This window comes from Salvelinus alpinus, chromosome 2 (assembly GCF_045679555.1).
Source record: "Salvelinus alpinus chromosome 2, SLU_Salpinus.1, whole genome shotgun sequence".
In the NCBI taxonomy this organism is placed as follows: Eukaryota; Metazoa; Chordata; class Actinopteri; order Salmoniformes; family Salmonidae; genus Salvelinus; species Salvelinus alpinus.
Genome location: NC_092087.1, coordinates 40,207,043 through 40,227,899, shown reverse-complemented (window position 1 = coordinate 40,227,899; position 20,857 = coordinate 40,207,043). Strand labels below are relative to the sequence as shown.

The 20,857-nt window shown below is 44.0% G+C and overlaps 1 protein-coding gene across 4 annotated transcripts in view; it reads right to left on the bottom strand.

Annotated features, from left to right (window-relative positions):
• Positions 1 to 20,308, bottom strand: part of LOC139561069 (LIM domain and actin-binding protein 1-like) — a 29,225-nt gene extending 8,917 nt beyond the window's left edge. The window contains exons 1-4 of one of the 4 annotated variants that reach the window (XM_071377914.1): positions 20,065 to 20,308; positions 11,137 to 11,270; positions 10,021 to 10,066; positions 1,758 to 2,210 (exon numbers count right to left, since the gene is read on the bottom strand). In XM_071377914.1, coding sequence (XP_071234015.1) covers positions 1,758 to 2,210; positions 10,021 to 10,066; positions 11,137 to 11,261 — 624 coding nt within the window. In that variant the 5' untranslated portion in view covers positions 11,262 to 11,270; positions 20,065 to 20,308. Of the gene's footprint in view, positions 1 to 1,757; positions 2,211 to 6,926; positions 7,003 to 10,020; positions 10,067 to 11,136; positions 11,271 to 17,635; positions 17,750 to 19,936 lie in introns of those variants that run through there. The other 3 variants (XM_071377896.1, XM_071377905.1, XM_071377923.1) reach the window with 3 other exon arrangements.
• Positions 20,309 to 20,857: the final 549 nt, after the last annotated feature.

The following is a 20,857-nucleotide window of genomic DNA, read 5'->3' as shown; positions in this document are numbered from 1 at the left end:
ACACACCGAGTAGTGAGCACAGCTCTCAGACCAAGACGAATCGAGGTCGACCTCCTACTGTCTGTCACTCCCCTCTTAAAACCCTGGCAGTAAATTCAGCAGAAGTCTAGAAGCATGGCCATTGTGGCAGGCCTCATCTGACTGAATGGCTGAGAGGACAAAGACCACAACACTACCACTGTTCTCAGACCAGTCTCCCTGAGGAGACACTGGGGGAATTTCCAACATGTAGAACTAAGTATTGCTAGTGGTCATCATGAACACACTTAACAAAGAGATGAGCACCAAGGCGTGGTGGCAAACTCACTCCAGTCTGAGTCGGACTCCACAGTCTTGCTTTTCCACCTGGACCATGCATCAACACCGGGCTGGCTAAGCTAAGGTAGCCTACACCAGAGACCACCAGGAATATACAAAGTATTATGGTCACAGAGTCACACATTTATACTCAACTTTTACCAGAAGAGAAAACTGAGGAAACTGAAAAATAGGAGAAGCAGAAGTGCACAGAGGAGTGCAATCTTGTGTGATGCTGAGAGAAGAGGTGGGGTGGGGACCATGAGGGGTGAATACCTAACTGAAGAGGTGGGGTGGGGGCCATGAGGGGTGAATACCTAACTGAAGAGGTGGGGTGGGGGCCATGAGGGGTGAATACCTAACTGAAGGAGAATGACAGGACACAGAGTGGGAGGGAAAATTCCTATGGTGGGTCTTTGAAGAGAAAGACAAGGAGGAATGCGGGTACATTCTTGACCCTGGGCTATTATGGCATGTGTGTACACTAAAGAGGAGAAGGTTGTTTAGGAGCAGATAAGGGACAGATGGGCAGTGTGGAGAACTGAAACATAGAAACTTTTTGAGGGGACAGAAAGAGTGTGACTGACGGGTTGAGTTAATTAGGCAGTAATGGGACAGAGGGCCGGGTCGTTAATATGGCCACTTAATGACTGACTTCTCTCTGCTAATATCGGAGGAGCCACAGGAGACCCTCCCTCAGTGTCTGGCGCAAAGTATTTCACTTCTCAACTGGGGGCGTCTTCGTCAAGTCAGTGCATGTATGCATGTTTTGAGTTTCTTGGCCTCTAGTATAAGTAGGTAAGCTAGTTTTAGCAAGTATCCTCTACACGTGTGTGTGTGTGTGTGTGTGTGTCTGAGTGAATGGGTGTTCTGTCTGTACTTAGTGATGCGCACTGAGACACACAGTAGTCCTCGGGGTGCCTTTATGAAGTCAGACGGGGCTTGTTGAAAGGCACGAATGCATCAGGTACCAAGGCATGTGACTGCTAGCATGACTACACTCCAAAGGAAGGCACCATGAAACTGTCTGTCTGTGCAACAGACCAGGAGTTCAGCTGCATCCCAGCTGGATATGGGGGGGGGGGGTGGCTAACCAATCACACACAGTCAGATGACTGACCTGACCCCACAACCATAATGAGCCGCTACATGTTGAGGAAGATGCCAAGAGATGGGGTGAGAGAGAATCCATAGAGCAGAGAGGGGAGATACTGTGTAGAGCAGTGGTTCCAAACGTTTTCACTCAGGGGTCCCCCTTCCATCATTGAGGAACACTGCCGATGTACTAGCCAATTTCGAAGTTGCACCTTGTGCATTCTACTATTACCCTCCGACCCAGGGGAAGCGCCCCACAGTTTGGGAACCACTTTTGTAGATCGATACATACCTACAGTGTGTGTCTGCCTGAATGAGAACGTTTCTGAGTCAAATGTGTGTGTGTGAGTCTCTATCAGTCTTACCCTTCTCTTGGCGCCCTCTCCCTTCTCAAACATCATCTTCAGGCTGTTGAGAGGCACGCTGGGTTTCTCGACGGGGCTGCAGGGGCTGGGTGGCGCCACCTTTTCTTCCACCTGCATCAGCCCTTCCTCCTCCTCTCCCTCGCTTGGCCGCTGATCTTTTCTCTCCATCCTTCTCTCCGCTCCTTCCTTGGCTATAGCTGCTGAGGGATACTGGAAGCGGCTGGGGGCTGTGTCTTGACTACCCTGAGTGCCCGGGGATCCCGGGGATTTGGCTGGGGGGCGGTGCTCGGTCGGTGGCACTGGTTTGGGTACGGCTGGGGGGATAAGGCGGGCGCGGGGTGGGCCGGCTGGTAGCAGGGAGAGTTTGTCTTGGCGAGGTGCCGGCTGCTCCCAGCGCTTCTTCAGAACACTCAGGTTCCCTGAACGCAGAGTGGGAGGCAGGCTCCCCACCGACTGAGAGGAAGACAAGAGAAGATAAGAGAATGGTCAACTGGAAGAATGTCTTGAAGTTACTGACTGATGCAACGTCCTGAAATAGGTTACATCGACCGAAAAGTTAACCAGCATGTAAACTGTACCGAGGTAATTGTGTGTAAGAGTAGTGTTGTATGAGAAACTGTAAGAATACCAAAATACAGTACCATTTCTAACAGTTCACAATAATACAAATAGTCTCAATTTTCAACCGTGTGGAATGAAACTATTATCAACAAAATAGTCATCACCAGTGGATTCCAACATTCTACTTCTACCAGTCAATCATGTCCAGTATTATGTCACCCAACTTCAAGCACCCAGACGGCAACCAAATTAAACAGGAAAAAAATATAGGAAAAATCTCAAGTTCATAACTCTGTCAGAGTTTTCTTCCCGAGGCCACAGTGGGAAAAGACTGCGGACAGCGGTAGTTACTGACGTGGAAGGAAAGAGAGATTAGATGAACAGCTGTTCAACCAGCCACGAGAGTAGCTGGCTGGTGGCTGAAGTCAGAGCAGGCAACTATCAGCTGCTGCACACTCCACAGCGGCATACAAAGTCTTGGCTCAAGATGGAGACAGAGCAGGACTGAACACGGAGATCTCATTCTCAACCATATTCCATTCTGTGGAAACCTACCTCACCTTTTCCTGAAAGTACAGGAAGTGCTCTCTGCTCCCAAATCATAACTTACGGCGAGCAGCTAGCTGAACTACTATGGGACAACAATACTCCACTATGTGATGTCATTCACTGATCTTCATTAGAAGATACGGAAATGAACGCCCGCTTGTAAAACGGTCCGTTTAATATGGGGGAACTTCTGAAAGGTATACGAAACAATACGGCCCTTTGAAAGCAGAACAGAGACAACTAATAAACGTAGTTTACATGGGGTACTCAATGTTCCTTTCAAGGAACCGCACTGGGCTATGGTACACAGAGCTCAGCTCAGTACAAAGTATCTAGTCACACCCAGGAAGAAGAGTAACAATGTGTCATCTATATAGTCAAAACGACATCCATGAGACAAGCTCCAATCAGTAGGTAACCATCAACATTCACAACGCCCTAACGAAGAACAACCTTGTTTTCCCCTTTAACGTGATAATGAGGTGGTCAACCATATAGCAGTGGACGTCCATGCAAACTTAACACAGCTATAATTTTTTAAAAACTGACACCACTTCCTACTGTCAACACATTGACCACACTTCAACCAAGCAGCAACTCAGGCAAACCTAGCCTGCACATCAAGCCGTGCTTCACCAACAAAATGTGACAGAAACAAGATGGAAACACACATGGAAAAGGAGGAGAGCAGAATATGGGAGGAACAAACAAAGAGAAAGGAGGAAGAGAAACCCAAAGCTGAGAAAACTCAAAGACAGTAGAACAAAAAAAAAAATTATCGTTCTCTGTGTGAAAGCAGCTGGAGTACAAGAAGTACAAGGAAAAAGGAGCAACAGGCAATGAAAAGTTGGTTCCCTGTTTTTCTAAAAGAAGTGAAACCTGTGAGAACGAGGCGAGGCGAGGCGTAGTGGGGAGTCTAGGTTGTAGACAGGGAGAGAGTCCTGTAGCTGGAATCAGTCTGCCGTCCTTCCCTCTGGTCTCTGTGCTGAGTAAGGGTGATCAAGCTCTCCCAGATGTTAGCAGTTAGAAAAACTCTGGAAGTAAGAACCAGCCCACCCCCCATCAAGACCAGGAGAAAGACAGAGAGAGAGAGAGAGATGGAGGCAGAGGGGGAAGAAAATATCCCAGGAAACCAGAAAGCAGGAAATGATACATTTGGGAAATGTTTAACTCTTCGCTGACTGAGTCTGGGGTTCTTTACTTTTCACTTCTCAAAGTTTATCCCCAAATAAATATTGTAAATATGTGGTTATTTTTGTGTGTGAATCCAGCAGACACATGGCTGAAGTTTCAGGTATTCCGTTGTTGTGTGAGCCAATGTCAGAGCCATACCATTGCACTGAAGTCATGTCATCACCTAACATGTACCATGTGTCATGTTACGGAACCTCATGCTGTCAGTGTTGAGATCTGTGATCGCCAATCACATCATGACATTCAAATTGCAGACAGTGTTGTACAAAACCAAACTCCCTTTAAGTTATTTATTTTCCTTGAAAACTGGATTATTAAAAGTAAGGAGTCAAATCAACAATGTCACCGCTCCTCCCATTTTACCCTATGTCCTCAAGACACTGCGTAACCTACAACACATGATGTCCCGTTTAACCTATTGAGACATCTCAGCCATTCACCACGATTGAACGAGAACACACACACTTACTTCTAGCTTCTACCACCAAGCCATAAGACTGCTGAGCAATTCAGAAAATCGACACCGGACAATTTACATTGACCCCCCCCCTTTTGTACACTCGCTGTTTGTTTTTTACCTATGCATAGTCACTTCACCCCCACCTACATGTACAGACTACCTCAACTAGCCTGTACCCCCGCACACTGACTCGGTACCGGTGCCCCCTGTATACAGCCTCGTTATTGTTAGTGTTACTTTTATTTGTACTTTTTATTTTAGTCTACTTGGTAAATATTTTCTTCTTGAACTGCACTGTTGGTTAAGGGCTTGTAAAGTCTACACCTGTTGTATTCGGCGCATGTGACAAATACAATTTGATTTGATTCCTGGTTAGAACACTGAAGGTGACTCAATATGCCTGACTCAGCAGCAGTAGAAGGGAGGACCTCATGTTGAAAGTTAAGGAGTGGCCATTTATTCCCCCATAAAACTGTCATTAACTTTTTCATGTCTTTTGCGGTTAGAGAACATAATAGATGTGATTAAGTAGGAATAATCATACCTGTAATTATATACAGAACCATTACTGATAATGGTCACAGTTGAAGGGGGAATTATACTGAACAAAAAATATAAATGCAACATGCACCAATTTCAATTTTTTTACTGAGTTACAATTCATATAAGGAAATCAGTCAATTGAAATAAATACATTAGGCCCTAATCTGTGGATTTCACATGAATGGGAATACAGATATGCATCTGTTGGTCACAGATACCTTCAAAAAATATTTATATTAAAAAAACAAATGGATCAGAAAACCAGTCAGTATCTGGTGTGACCACAATTTGCCTCCTTCGCATAGAGTTGATCAGGCTGTTGATTGTGGCCCGTGGAATGTTGTCCCACTCCTCTTCAATGGTTGTGCAAAGTTGCTGGATATTGGCAGAAACTGGAACACGCTGCCTTACACGTCGATCCGGAGCATCCCAAACATGCTCAATGGGTGACATGTCTGGTGAGTATGCAGGCCATGGAAGAACTGGGAAATGTTCAGCTTCCAGGAATTGTGTACAGATCCTTGCGACATGGGGCTGTGCATTATCATGCTGAAACATGATGATGAAAATGATGATGAAACATGAGGTGATGGTGGTGAATGAATGGCACGACAATGGGCCTCAGGATCTCGTCACGTTATCTCTGTGCATTCAAATTGCCAATCTATAAATTGCAATTTTGTTTGTTGTCCGTAGCTTATTCCTGCCCATACCATAACCCCACCATGTGGCACTCTGTTCACAACGTTGACATCAGCAAACCGCTTGCCTACACAACGCCATACACGTGGTCTGCGGTTGTGAGGCCGGTTGGAAGTATTGCCAAATTCTCTAAAACGACATTGGAGGTGGATTATGATATATAAATTAACATTACATTCTCTGGCAACAGCTCTGGTGGACATTCCTGCAGTCAGCATGCCAATTGCACACTCCCTCAAAACTTGAGACATATGTGGCATTGTGTTGTGTGACAAAACTGCACATTTTAGAGTAGCTTTTATTGTCCCCAACACAAGGTGCACCTGTGTAATGACCATGCTGTTTAATCAGTTTCTTGATATTCCACACCTGACAGGTGGATGGATTACCTTGACAAAGAAGAAATGCTCACTAACAGGGATGTAAACAAATTTGTGCACAAAATTGGATAAAAATAAGCTTTTTGTGCGTATGGAACATTTCTGGGATCTTTTATTTCAGCTTAGGAAACATGGGACCAACACTTTACATGTTCCGTTTATATTTTTGTTCAGCGTAGATTCCACACAATCAACATAATGTTAAGTAAGACTGCAGGAGCCTCCTTAGTGCTCATTTGTGGACCACCATGTAATCATTCATTAGGACACTGCTGCTGGTTAACCTGACCAGGAAAAACTCAGGGCCCAAAATAAACCTGAAAAAAAAAACTAGTTAAAACTCCTGCCCCCGATTCTCATACCGGAACACAGAGGATTGCATCCCAGAAAGCTGAGACCTCTCTTCCTCCTATGACCCAAATTTACAGCCCACCCTTTAGGACTAGTGCTGCCTGTGGGTCCACGCACACAGACAGCATTGTGCTGACTAGACCTGTTTAACTCAGCACAAACAGGAAGACTGGAGGAACAGCATGCACCACACACAAATACAACCAGTGTGTGTGTGTGTGTCTTCTCCTCGCTCTGAATGACCTTAAGAACCTTGTGTGTAAACAATGTTTGTCTACAACTACTTGAGCCACTCCAGAATTCCACAATGTCACGTCACGCAGGGCAACTCCTGTGCTACAATCTAGGTCCAGATTCACTGGCAGCTAGGTACCCAATGATCAAAATACATTCCCCATCGATGAGCCATTGGAAATGTTAGGTAGTTACCTTGTACTCCTGCATGACATCGGCCGATCACTTATTCCCTATTCCCTTTCCACTTCTCCAGCACTTCCCAACAAACAAAGACAATAACCAACAGAGAAGACAACTATCCCAACAGACAAAGACAACTATCCCAACAGAGGGAATTACTTTGGGATTAGTCGACTGAGTCAGGATTATGGGGCTGACCGCCTGCCCATCACAATAAGTGGCCAGGCAGAACTTGGCACGGAATTGTTCGGTGTGCTCCTCAGACGAGATGAGGATTATAATGGGTGTGTGGGAGGTGGAAGTTTTCGAAAGGCTGTCATTTTACCATGTGAATGACAAAATGCTTTATCCCATCTACTCACTGTCAAAAATAAGTAGCCTGAGCAGAGAAGAGAGCACAAAACCACTTAGGCATACAGACGGAGTGGCCTACTGGTCAGATTAGAAGGCGAGCACACCAGACACCGCTTCCGAGCATATTACTCGCCAATGTCCAATCTCTAGTAAAACAAGGTTGATGAAATTAGGGCACGATTTGCCTTCCAGAGAGACATCGGAGATTGTAACATTCTCTGTTTTACGGAAACATGGCTCACTCGGGATATGTTTTCAGAGTCGTTACAGCCACTCGGTTTCTTCACGCATCGCGCAGACAGAAACAAAGAACTCTCTGGTAAGGAGGGTGTGGTTGTATGCCTTATGATTAACGACTCCTGGTGTGACCATAACAACATACAGGAACTTAAGTCCTTTTGTTCACCTGACCTAGAATCAAATGCCGACCGCATTATCTACCAAGAGAATTCTCTTTGATTATAGTCTTAGCCGTGTATATTATTAGCAAGTGCATCAGTGATGTTGTACCCACTGTGACTCTTAAAACCTTCCCTAATCAGAAACCGTGGATTGATGGCAGCATTCGCGCAAAACTGAAAGCGCTTTTAATCATGGCAAGGCAACTGGAAACATGACTGAATAAAAACAGTGTAGCTATTCCCTCCACAAGGCAATCAAACAAGCAAAGCGTCAGTATAGAGACAAAGTAGAGTCGCAATTCAACGGCTCAAACACGAGACGTATGTGGCAGGGTCTACAGACAATCACGGATTACAAAAAGAAAACCAGCCACGTAGCGGACATCGACATCTTGCTCCCAGACAAATTAAAACAACTTCTTTGCCCGCTTTGAGGACAATACAGTGCGCCACTGACACAGCCCGCTACAAAAGCCTGTGGGCTCTCCTTCACCGTGGCCAACGTGAGTAAAACATTTAAACATGTTAACCCTCGCAAGGCTGGGGTTAACAGACAGCATCACTAGACGCGTCCTCAGGGCATGCGCAGACCAGCTGGCTGGTGTGTTTACGGACATATTCAATCAATCCCTATCCCAGTCTGCTGTGCCCACATGCTTCAAAATGGCCACCATTGTTCCTGTTCCCAAGAACGTTAAGGTAACTGAACTAAATGACTATCACCCCGTAGCACTCACTTCTCTCATCATGAAGTGCTTTGAGAGACTAGTCAAGGATCATATCACCTCCACCCTACCTGATACCCTAGACTCACTCCAATTTGCTTACCGACCCAATAGGTCCACAGACGACGCAATCGCCATCGCACTGCCCTATCCTATCTGGACAAGAGGAATACCTATGTAAGAATGCTGTTCATTGACTACAGCTCAGCATTTAACACCATAGTACCCTCCAAAGTCGTCAGTAAGCTCGAGACCACCCCGCCCTGTGCGACTGGGTCCTGGACTTTCTGACGGTCCGCCCCCAGGTGGTGAGGTTAGGAAACAACATCTCCACCCCGCTGATCCTCAACACTGGGGCCCCACAAGGGTGCGTTCTCAGCCCCCTCCTGTACTCCCTGTTCACCCATGACTGTGTGGCCATGCACGTCTCCAACTCAATCGTCAAGTTTGCAGACAACACTACAGTGGTAGGCTTGATTACCAACAATTACGAGACGGCCTACAGGGAGGAGGTGAGGGCCCTTGGAGTGTGGTGTCAGGAAAACAACCTCTCACTCAACGTCAACAAAACAAAGGAGATGATCATGGCTTCAGGAAACAGTAGAGGGAGCACCCCCCTATCCATATTGACGGGACAGTAGTGGAGAAGATGGAAAGTTTAAAGTTCCTAGGCATACACATCACGGACAAACTGAAATGGTCCACCCACACAGACAGCGTGGTGAAGAAGGCGCAACAGCCCCTCTTCAACCTCAGGAGGCTGAAGAAATGTGGCTTGTCACCTAAAACACTCAAACTTTTACAGATGCACAATCGAGACCATCCTGTCGGACTGGATCACCGCCTGGTACGGCAACTGCTCCGCCCACAACCGCATGGCTCTCTAGAGGGTAGTGCGGTCTGCACAACGCATCACCGGGGGCAAACTACCTGCCCTCCAGGATACCTACAGCACCCGATGTCACTGCCTGTTCACCACGCTATCATCCAGAAGGCGAGGTCAGTACAGGTGCATCAAAGCTGGGACCAAGAGATTGAAAAACAGCTTCAATCTCAAGGCCATCAGACTGTTAAACAGCCATCACTAACAGAGTGGCTGCTGCCAACATACAGACTTAAATCTCTGGCCACTTTAATAAATAGATTTAATAAAGGTATCACTAGTCACTTTAAATAATGCCACTTTAATAATGTCTACATATCCTACATTACTCAACTCATATGTATACACTGTATTTCAAACCATCTACTGCATCTCACCTATGCCGCACAGCCATAGCTCATCCATATATTTATATGTACATATTCTTATTCATCCCTTTATATTTGTGTAAACGGTAGTCGTTGTGAATTTGTTAGATTACTTGTTAGATATTACTGCAGTGTCGGAACTAGAAGCACAAGCATTTTCCTACACTCGCATTAACATCTGCTAACCATGTGTATGTGACCAATAAAATTTGATTTGATATAGTTCAATGGTGACAGAGTCAAAGAGTCAGGGACTTGACCAAGAGGGCAGCTTCACAAGCATATCATTGAACTGGTGACTGTGTCTGAGGTGATGTCACATCCTGTAATTCCATGAGTGGGTCTCCTGTTGGGGAGCTGAATGGAGATACTCACTGCTTTCTTCTTCTCAGCATTGGCCTCCTCAGCAGCTCTCTGGTACCTATGGAACAGAGGAGCAACACTGACCTCTGCTGATCAAGAACTTTACGCAGTAAAGTAGACCAAAGCATTACACTGGGAATGGAAGTTTGCACTGATATTAAATCAATAGTATCTGAACATGTTTTGAAGGTCTGAAGAGATCATGGAAGTGTAAGCAATATAAAAAGGGTTTTGGGCTATTTCTGACACAGATCCGGTTTCCTCTGGATCTGCAGACAATATGCTGCTTTTCAACAATACACCAGTGTTACACTGGTTTTATCACCCTTATGTTATACTAGGGAAATTGTGATTCCATAGCTAGGGCTGACAGAGAGGACTTGTGAAGAGCAGAATCAACAACCTCTGCATAGTCAAAACAGTTGCTTTGTGAGGTGTTAAAGTTCACAGTTAGCCATAGCTATGTAAATGCCCGCTGAAATGTACGAGTGGCAAGGTAGGTCAGGATTGTTGTAAGGTAACAACTACTTTACATAGCAACAGAAGAAAATGACCTGTACAGGCAAGGTGTATGAGGAAATAGGTCACGGTTGATAGTCAAGTGTAAGTGGTTGATACTGCCTACGATTACAGTTACGACTACGTGATGAAGAGGTGACTTTTCAACCAGAATTTTCCGACCCACAGAGCTTCTTAAAGAGTGGTAACTATTAATAGTCAGAATGATCTCTTTCCAGTTCTGCTGCAAACTCTGTTGACAGACACAAGGGTAACCCAATGACCTGCAGAACAGGATTAATATACAGCTAACATCTCTGTTACCTCCCTCTCTCCCTCAATTATGTACATTTGGGATGGGAGCACTTGTATAAAGCCTTTAAGCCTGAAGTGTTTGGGTTGACTTTCATTTTGGCTCCCCACTGACACAGACTTGACTGACTGTATGTACATACTGGAGCACCCAAAGGACAAGTGTGATTGGTACAGTATGTACGTAGAGCTGGGCGATATGGAGGACTACCTACAGATAGATGCGTGTTTGGTAGGATGAATTTGGAAGAGAAGTCTCTACGGTAGTGCACTCATACAGACAGAAGTGTCTAGTAGAGAGCTGTGCGTGTCACTCACTTGGAGAAGCGCTCTGCGATGGCGTTGGTCTTGCCTCGCGTGCTGACCAATGAGAGCTCCCTGGCGGTGACCCGTAAAGACTGCGACGCCCACGACTTTCTGCTGAACGAACTTCCGCCTTCCATCTCGGCCTCCTAACACACACACACACACTAATTAATGACAGAATCAAAATGTCTAAATCAAAATGTCTACTTAAACATTTTTTTTAAACTACATTACCTGTTTTACATGAAATACAAGTCCCAAAATTCTCCAACACCCATCTTATAGAAATGACCTAATACAGTGTATAACACACAGCCTGGAGAGCCTGGATTCAACAACCAACACGGGCACTGTTGGATGACATCATCCAGCTGTTTGTTCATGGTGTGCACAGTGCACTACCTCACTGCTCATTCATCATGAATCAATCAAACCACGACATAGACAATACAGGGTGAAACCTTAATTGAAGGGTAATGAATAACATGTTAATAACAATGATAACTTGTGTAAGTTGAAACAAACACGTTTGTATTTTTGTTTGGGGTGTAACGGCCCAGGAGTTTTCCCATGAAAACATTGCCCTACCAGGTAGCCTACAGGTAGCCCATTGATTATTACCAATATAGGCATTTTTTATGCTTTTATTGCTTTATATATACACTAAAGTTATGCCAGTAAAGTGTTCTCTTTAATGGGTTCATAGTCTATTTCACCCAGATCCCCCAGAATAATAGCAGAGTGTTGACAGACAGGAGGGATCAATGCAGCACTGTCTCTGTACAAAGAGGTACTGTCTATCCCTCAGCTTCCCCAATGGTGAGGTCATTGATCTGTGTGTCAATCACCTGCTCTGCTCTCTGTCTAGGAGTCAGTCCGCCCCCGAGATATCATCTACAGCACATACCCTCCCCTGCTGCTATGAGCTCACACACTCAAACATTGCATGGTTACAGGAGCAAGCAGACAAATTCTGCCATCATGATCGAGCGGGATCGTTCAGACACTTGACTGTGGGACGGGTACACAACTGAGATCAGCAGCAATGTTGTCATTGTGCGAATCCGAGCATATCATCATCTGTTCCGAGACAGCCAGGAGGCCTGTTCCGAGACAGCCAGGAGGCCTGTTCCGAGACAGCCAGGAGGCCTGTTCCGAGACAGCCAGGAGGCCTGTTCCGAGACAGCCAGGAGGCCTGTTCCGAGACAGCCAGGAGGCCTGTTCCGAGACAGCCAGGAGGCCTGTTCCGAGACAGCCAGGAGGCCTGTTCCGAGACAGCCAGGAGGCCTGTTCCGAGACAGCCAGGAGGCCTGTTCCGTGACAGCCAGGAGGCCTGTTCCGAGACAGCCAGGAGGCCTGTTCCGAGACAGCCAGGAGGCCTGTTCCGAGACAGCCAGGAGGCCTGTTCCGTGACAGCCAGGAGGCCTGTTCCGAGACAGCCAGGAGGCCTGTTCCGAGACAGCCAGGAGGCCTGTTCCGTGACAGCCAGGAGGCCTGTTCCGAGCCCGTTCTGTTCGGAGGACAAAACCAACACTCCACTTATCTCAGCCTTCATAATCAACAATTATAGAGGGCCAGAGTATAACATACACCCACATGCCTAAATGCACACAGGAAGTTAGTTACTATAGTTACTGTGCTTTCCGATAGACACGTACACTAACAAAAAAACAGTCTCATAACACAGCTGATAAGCCAGTAAAATAGTCATTTGTCTGGAAGGGAGGGAATGATGAGAATCGACAAAAGCATTTATGAGTTTATACATGGACACACCTTTGGTACACTGCATGGTGTGTATTTGTAGTCATTTTCAGATAAATTAATATCAATAGGCTGTCTTGGGCCTGCCGGAAGGGTGTATGGACCATGCCCTTTCATCTAGCCATTTTCATTAAGGTGTGCTTCGCAGGTATTACATCATTACCCGACAAAGAGACTCAATTTAATTAAGCATTGTCAGAGCAGCTGGTTTTGTGTTGACTCAGACATGACCAAGCACACGCATAAACATAGTAGAGGCAATTCCATGATAACGGAATTACAGACTCAGATTTTTCACTTTATAATGTATACCAAACAAAAAACATCAATTTCAAAGCTTAACAAACCATAGAACTCTATGCACAGGTACTAGTTTTAACCATTTCCACTGACAATTTTACAAAAATACATTTACAGGACGAACTGTGCAGATAAAGTTCGGTAACAGAATAAAATTGAGGGAGATTTTATCATAATTCTATGACCAAATTTAGCATCTGCACAGTTTGTCAAGTACATTTTTATATATTTTTTTGCTGTGTAAATTATTCAAAGTAGCCACTGTGCATAGAGTTCAACTTTGAAATCAATGATTTTGTTTGGCATACATTTTAAAGTGAAAAATCTGTCTCAGTGTAATTCCATTACCATGGAATTGCTCATAGGCTACACAAGCAAACCAGCACTACGAGTGTGACCATGACGACAACCATAACAAATGACCAATTCCAAAAGAATCTCCAACACTTCCTGTCTACAAACCATGGGATCCAGGAAAATAATAATCTAATCCACAGAGAGAGACATCACATGGACTTCTCATAAAGATAGTATTTAGCATGGCCACAGGGGTGGTTTAAAACTCGGCCTTGCATCTCTGTCATATTTCATGAGAAAAACTTTAGAAAATAGGGCAAAGCTTAAACCTTAGCTTAAGAAGTGCATATTGGTTGAAAGCCTGTGCAACCCTGAGGTATGTGTTCAGTGGAAAAGGGATAAAGTGTAATGCGTGTCTGTGTCAGAGGTAACGCATCATATTCATGTGCATCAGCACAGCAGGCCAGATCAGGAAGCCAAAAGGCAGATTTCCAGTGGAATTCCTCAAAAATCATCCTCAGCCTTTCCTCCAAGCTGCCTCTCCAAGCTAAGCACAGGGGAAACTACCTCACAGTAGAAACCAAGATGCAGGGATCGAAGAACAAACTGGATGAGCAGGAAATAAAATCAGTCACTCTTGGAGGAGAATAGAAGTTGAATATAAAACACTTTATTTGGGGTGCTTGTCTATTCAACTTCCATTGTATTCTTATCTCCTGCAGTTGTGCCTTTGAGCAAGTTGCTTAACCCCTATAACTTCTCCAGGGACGCTGTACTGTGGCTGCCCTCTTACCCCATGTTTTATATGTCCTTCTGAGGGGTTGGGATAGAACAAACAACAAATTGCCGATGTATATTTGTGCATATTGGACAATAAAAAGGAATCATCTTCCTCTAAGCTTACAGAAGTAATGGAAGTAGCAGCATAGCTGCAGCAGTAGTAAGTGGCCATGTGGTTGTGATATGTAGAGGAACAGGTAGCCTAACCAAACAGAGACAAGGCTTCCTTTTCATTTGGCATTCGACTTCTTGGAAGCAAACTGCAACAGAACAAGTTTAGTTGATCAATCAATCAATCAAGTTTATTTTATATAGCCCTTTGTACATCAGCTAATATCTCGAAGTGCTGTACAGAAACCCAGCCTAAAACCCCAAACAGCAAGCAATGCAAGTGTAGAAACTCCCTAGAAAGGCCAAAACCTAGGAAGAAACCTAGAGAGGAACCAGGCTATGAGGGATCTGGCCCAATCTAGTCTATCCTCTCACCATATCTGAATAGCACTTGTATGTAGTGATGGGGGATATTATTTCAGATGATATATCATATTGACAATATCGTAATATTATTTTTGGTGCTAGTTTGCTATGCCTGCACCAAAACTCCGGTATTTTTACTTCATAGCACTTTTTATTTTATTTTTAAATAGGGAGCTAATTTGTTTTCAGCATTTTTATTTATATGATTGATCAAAACTTGTTTTCTCATGGCTCTCTCTTGTCCCTCTGCAGCAGACATTTGGTGAGCAATATGTTTGGAACATCGAATCGCAATAAAATTACAGTCTCAAATCGCAATACATAAGTATCGTGATAAGATCATAGCGCGAGTTCCCTGGCAATTCCCAGCCCTACCTGTATGGTGAGCAAGTATATTGATAGGAAATCAAATCTTTATTTCAACATACTTGATTGTGACTGTAAACTTGACATGATATAGGGACCGGATGTTCGGAATATCTTTTGAACATAAGTGAAATTGACAGATCCTGTGGACGCACCTTTCCTGAGGCAATCATTATCGTGTTTCAGTCAACGAGGCCTCTGTGTCAACTTCACTAAAGCGGAACAGCCTTTGAACCTTCACTTTCATCTCATTGCAATGCCGTATCCACAACAAACCCAGATATGGAACACAACACAGGATCAGTCTGTATTGCGCAATATAGCCATTTTATCATCATCAGTGCCTTGAGTGACATGGAGGTACATCAGTCCTGAACAGCTCAAATGTAGGAAGGGGTTTATAATTTGCTACCCCCCCCCCACCCACAAAAAAAGACATGCAGATTTTTTTCTCAAATGAAAATATCTTTGCAGCTAAGTAAATGCCAGGGACTTCTTTAAGACATATTGAAATAACACAATGTCAGGATCACATTGACTGCACCTGTAACGGCGTTCCTCCTCCTCTTCATCCGAAGAGGAGGAGCAGGGATTGAACCAAACTGCAGCGTTGTATTTAGACATAATGAATTTATTTAAGTGTAGACGAAAAACACGAACTTCACTTGAATACTTACAAAACAACAAAACGAATGTAGACAAACCTGAACATACGAACTTACATATAACACGAAGAACGCACGAACAGGAAAAATGACTACATAAAACGATGAACGAACGAAACAGTCCCGTATGGTGCAAACAAACACAGACACGGAAGACAACCACCCACGACAAACAATGTGACAACACCTACCTTAATATGATTCTCAATCAGAGGAGATGAAAACCACCTGCCTCTAATTGAGAACCATATTAGGTACCCATTAACCAACATAGAAACAGAAAACATAGACTGCCCACCCAAACTCACGTCCTGACCAACTAACACATACAAAAACTAACAGAAAACAGGTCAGGAACGTGACAGCACCAGACAGACAGATCTGGGGCAGGAGGGTATACAGTGAATACAGAAAGTCTACACCCCTTTCAACTTTCACATTTTGCCACCTAAAATATACATCTAAAAAGGGATTCATGTAGATATTTTTCCTACGGATCTACACAACCTACTCCACATTTTCAAAGTGAAAGAAAGTCATAGAACATTTTCCAAATTAAGAATTTAAAAAATATTTATATAATCATAATTGGATAAGTCTTCACCCTCTGAGTTAATACAGGTTGAAGCGGTTTTGGCAGCCATTACAGCTGTGAATCATTTTCATTCTACCAGCTTTACACAACTCCTAGGGCAACATATATCCATTGTTTTTGTTAAAATTGCACAGGCTCAGTAAATTTGGTTGGATATCATTTTACCTTTTACCTGGGCTTTGCTCCTTTCATATTTATTTTGATCAGTCCCTGGTGATGACAAGCATACCCATAACATGATGCTGCCACCACAATACTTGAAAATACAAAAGGGATCAACAACATAGTTTTCACTCCCATATTACTGGGCTGTAGGACAAAGTGAAAAGAAAGAAGCCCATGTTAAAAATTCCACTCCAAATCATATATTCTGTTTTCAACAAGGCTGTTAAGTAATACTGCAAAGACAACACAACAAATAAACACACTTTTTGGACTAAATTAAAAACTACAGGGTTGGTTCAAATCCCAAAGTAAAACCCTCTCCATTTTCAACAATTGTGGTGGCAGCATCATGTTATGGGTTTACTTGTCAAAAATCTAATTGAATCCCTTTTTAGATCATTTAAGGGGGTGTAGAATTTCTATTGGCACTGTAGCCTAATTTAAACTGTGCTCTTTATGTCATACCATTACCAACCATATGAGACTGGTAACACTTGTGACAAACTCGATTTGCTTGTTACTCTACAATTTGATTTGCAGGTAATGACACTATGTCATTAAACTGAACCATAGCAAAACAAGTACCATGCGGTTTAAAAGCTACTTGAAGTCCGTCTCCAAAACAGACTTTGAAAAAAGAAAACAAATGAATAGTCAATTCTGCCCGGCTCTGAACAAAGAATCATTAAACACTAAATCATTCAAGCTAAACTAGCCGATTGAGTCAGAACCTGAAACACAGGACTCTCCCTCATAGCCGACTTGGCACCTCTCAGCTCATGGGACTGATCAGATGTCACAAAGCCGCCATCCTTGGTTTAACCCGTGTTCAGACAATAGGTCGGGAAAAGTCACATCCATGACATGGATACTGTTGGACTAGCCTTACTACAGTAACACTGGGAGTTATGGTCAATACTCTCAGTGAGAACAGAGATAATGATTTTTGAAACGCTATACACACACACAGTTACAAAAACAATGGCACAAGGTAACTTAACTTCTCCCCAAAGAGTTCAAGTTAACCGTGACACACCTTAAACATACCTTTTTGAATGGATTATTTTTCTGTTTTCTTCTCGATATAAAGTTATTGTCTTACCTATATTATTTTATAGCACTCCAGTTTCGGTCCAGCCTTTACTTTAAGCACTTCCGGTGTGTCACACTCCCCTGGTGAAACCTTGCGACACCCGACACAGTGTGTATAAGCAAGTCTCTAGTGTGTAAGAGTTTAAGGGGCGGAGTGAGGAGAAAGGTGTTATGAGAGTGGAGGAAGCAGGTCACATGATTTCCTGTACCAATGACCTTAGAGATTGGATTCCACCTGCCAGGTACATAGGGTGTGTATGTGTGTGTATGTGTGTCTTCAGCAGAATTTCTAGGAAATAGTCTATACAACTGCTCTACAGTTAAGTGTTTTAACAACCTGGTGAAAAACTCAAAACGGATCTAAATTGTGTGATTCTATGGCACAACTTGATCCCCTTCATGAGGGTGGTAAAGAAGGGGAGGTTGGTGGTTGCGGCAAAGGACAGCTGGAGGAGAGAGGTGAAGAGAAAGGAGGAGGAGGGACAGAGGGGAGAGGAGACGAACAGAGCGTGAAGCTCAGGTTTCTCTGCCCTGTTTGAAAGGTTGAAGCGCGTGGCTGGGCCTGCATGGTGCTGCGGCAGGGAGAGAAAACTCTGGCTCTCAATACACTCAACACATTGCTACTTCACAGGCCCTGTCTAACCAGTACCGGTCCTTGCCTCACACCTGGAGGTGTGCACTCACACGCAGTCGCGCACACACACGCAGTCGCGCACACACACGCAGTCGCGCACACACACGCAGTCGCGCACACACACGCAGTTGCGCACACACAGCTTTGTCTGCACCAAGACTTCAAAAACCATACAATTTTACAAATGTTTCACTAGAGCAGTTTACCTATATCAATTTCTGTAGCAAATCATTGGCTTGGCACAGAAATTGACAACTGAATCAAAATGTTGTCCATTTCTGTCTGTGTCTCATTAATAAATCAACTTCAGGAGCATGTCAGAGTTGAGAAAATATATAGTTTCTGTCATGGTTTTTTTTCTGCCCAGCATCTGAACCAGTGGGATGTGTGTAGCATATTTTCTTTATTATTTACACAGGAAAGTCCCCTAATTGACATTGTGAAAATGGCTGACGAACCAAATGATCTGACATGGGTAGCATCATCAACGCATTCCACTGAGTCATCTTCACTGGGACATCACCACCTGCCTCCTCTGTGGGCTATCCTTTTCTATTCGCAGAGAGAGGAGGATGAAAAGGCGACATGGTTTGGCAGCGTTTTCTAAGTCTCAGCTGTGCAACTTCCAAGACAGAGAACTGCATAAATAGCACCGTTAAATAAGCATAGAGCTGCATTCAAATGGCCTGTTCAAATGGCCACACGGTGCGGTTAAGGTACAAAGCTGGACAGTCGCCATTGTGTGACAACTGCTGGCACTGAGGTGAATACCAAAGTAGACTACTCATTTCTCCAGGGACAGCCACTGAATACCCAGCTCGTAATACTCAGCAGGAGTTTGAATAGAATATATCCTGGCTATCAGGCCAACAACGAGTAACCTACTTTAAGTAGCCCAAGTCACCAAAATGGCTGTGGTGATATCAGCTGAGTTTTAAAGTAATAGTTCACTCCAAAATCACCATTTGTTCAGATGTTTTCAAAAGTGGTCTAATGTCAAGATGAGTCCATGTCTCACATGCCATCTGTTGTGCAGATCTAACTATATTCCTCAACCCCATAGGAAAGAAAGGCCTAAGCACCATTTAAAATGATTAAATTAGATGGTGTCTATCTTACCACTTCATTTGGGTTTGTGATAGCTGGATCTACACAACAGATGGGGTTGTGGGGAGTACACTTATTTTGAAAATGCTCCACTTTTGAGTTTTGAAAATATTTACAAACTTTGGAATCATTTTGTAACATATGGTCATGTAGGCCTCCTTATAAAAAGTGTCATAGGCAGGAAGACATCTTCCTTGGTAGATGGATTATTATAACAATAAACAAGTAGCATATAAGCCTTCTGTATTATCAAAATTAATGCATTGTGTCTCCCTCCAATCCTCCATACCCTGAAATAGGTTGGCCAACTGCCATAACTTCCCATGCAACCTCCACCACCAGTAATAATGGTGCAAAATTGGAAGTACCTGTCAAATTGGCAACATTAATCAGCAAACATTTGACTTAGCCTTGGCTAGAGCAAATTCACCATGTGCATACTCACACCACAGCCTAAACTAGCATACTAAAACGCACACGTTAAGGCTAGAAATTAACATAGCATTATAATAACTGTATATATCAACACAAGTTTATAACAAAACTCCTGTAACTTTGCTTTGGCCTTACGTTTATGATGTTGCCTACCGCAGTTCCACCGACAGTCCCACAGGTGCACAATAGAAAGAGATACGTTGGTTTGAGTCGATTAGTCTGCTAGTATCTGATATTTTAATTACATTGTTAAACGAACATACTTGACTTGTTTTAATCTCTTGCTGCTAACTCACAGCAATGAGTTTTTCGTCTTCGTCCGCTCCTCAAAGTATGTGCATCTCACGGGGCGGGACAAATCTGTCACCAAATCAAGAGTTCTTATCCATCTCTTAAAGTTGCAGTTCGCAGGGAATATCCATAAAATACTTTTATTCTTCTTCCAAAAAAATGTCTCCACTCAACATCACAGACATAGACTGAGTGTATAAAACATTAAGGACACCTTCGTGACCCCCCCCTCCCCCCTTTGCCCCTTAGAATAGCCTCAATTCGTCGGGGCATGTACTCCGCTGGCACGTGAAGTTGGCTGGATGTCCTTTGGGTGGTGGACCATTCTTGATACACAAGGGAAACTGTTGAGCATGAATAACACAGCAGCGTTGCAATTATTGATACAAACCGGTGTGCCTGGCACCTACTAGCATATCCTGTTCAAAGGCACTTCAATATTTTGTCTTGCCCTTTCATCCTCTGAATGGCACACATACACAATGTCTCAATTGTCTCAAGGCTTAAAAATCCTTATTTAATCTGTCTCCTCCCCTTCATCTACACTGATTGAAGTGCATTTAACAAGTGACATCAATAAGGGATCATAGCTTTCACCAGGATTCACCTGGTCAGTCTATGACATGGAAAGACAAAAAGTTCTACAGGGGCACCATCGAGAGCATCCTGACAGGTTGCCTCACTGCCTGGTATGGCAACTGCTCGGCCTCCGACCGCAAGGCACTACAGAGGGTAGTGCGTACAGCCCAGTACATCACTGGGGCC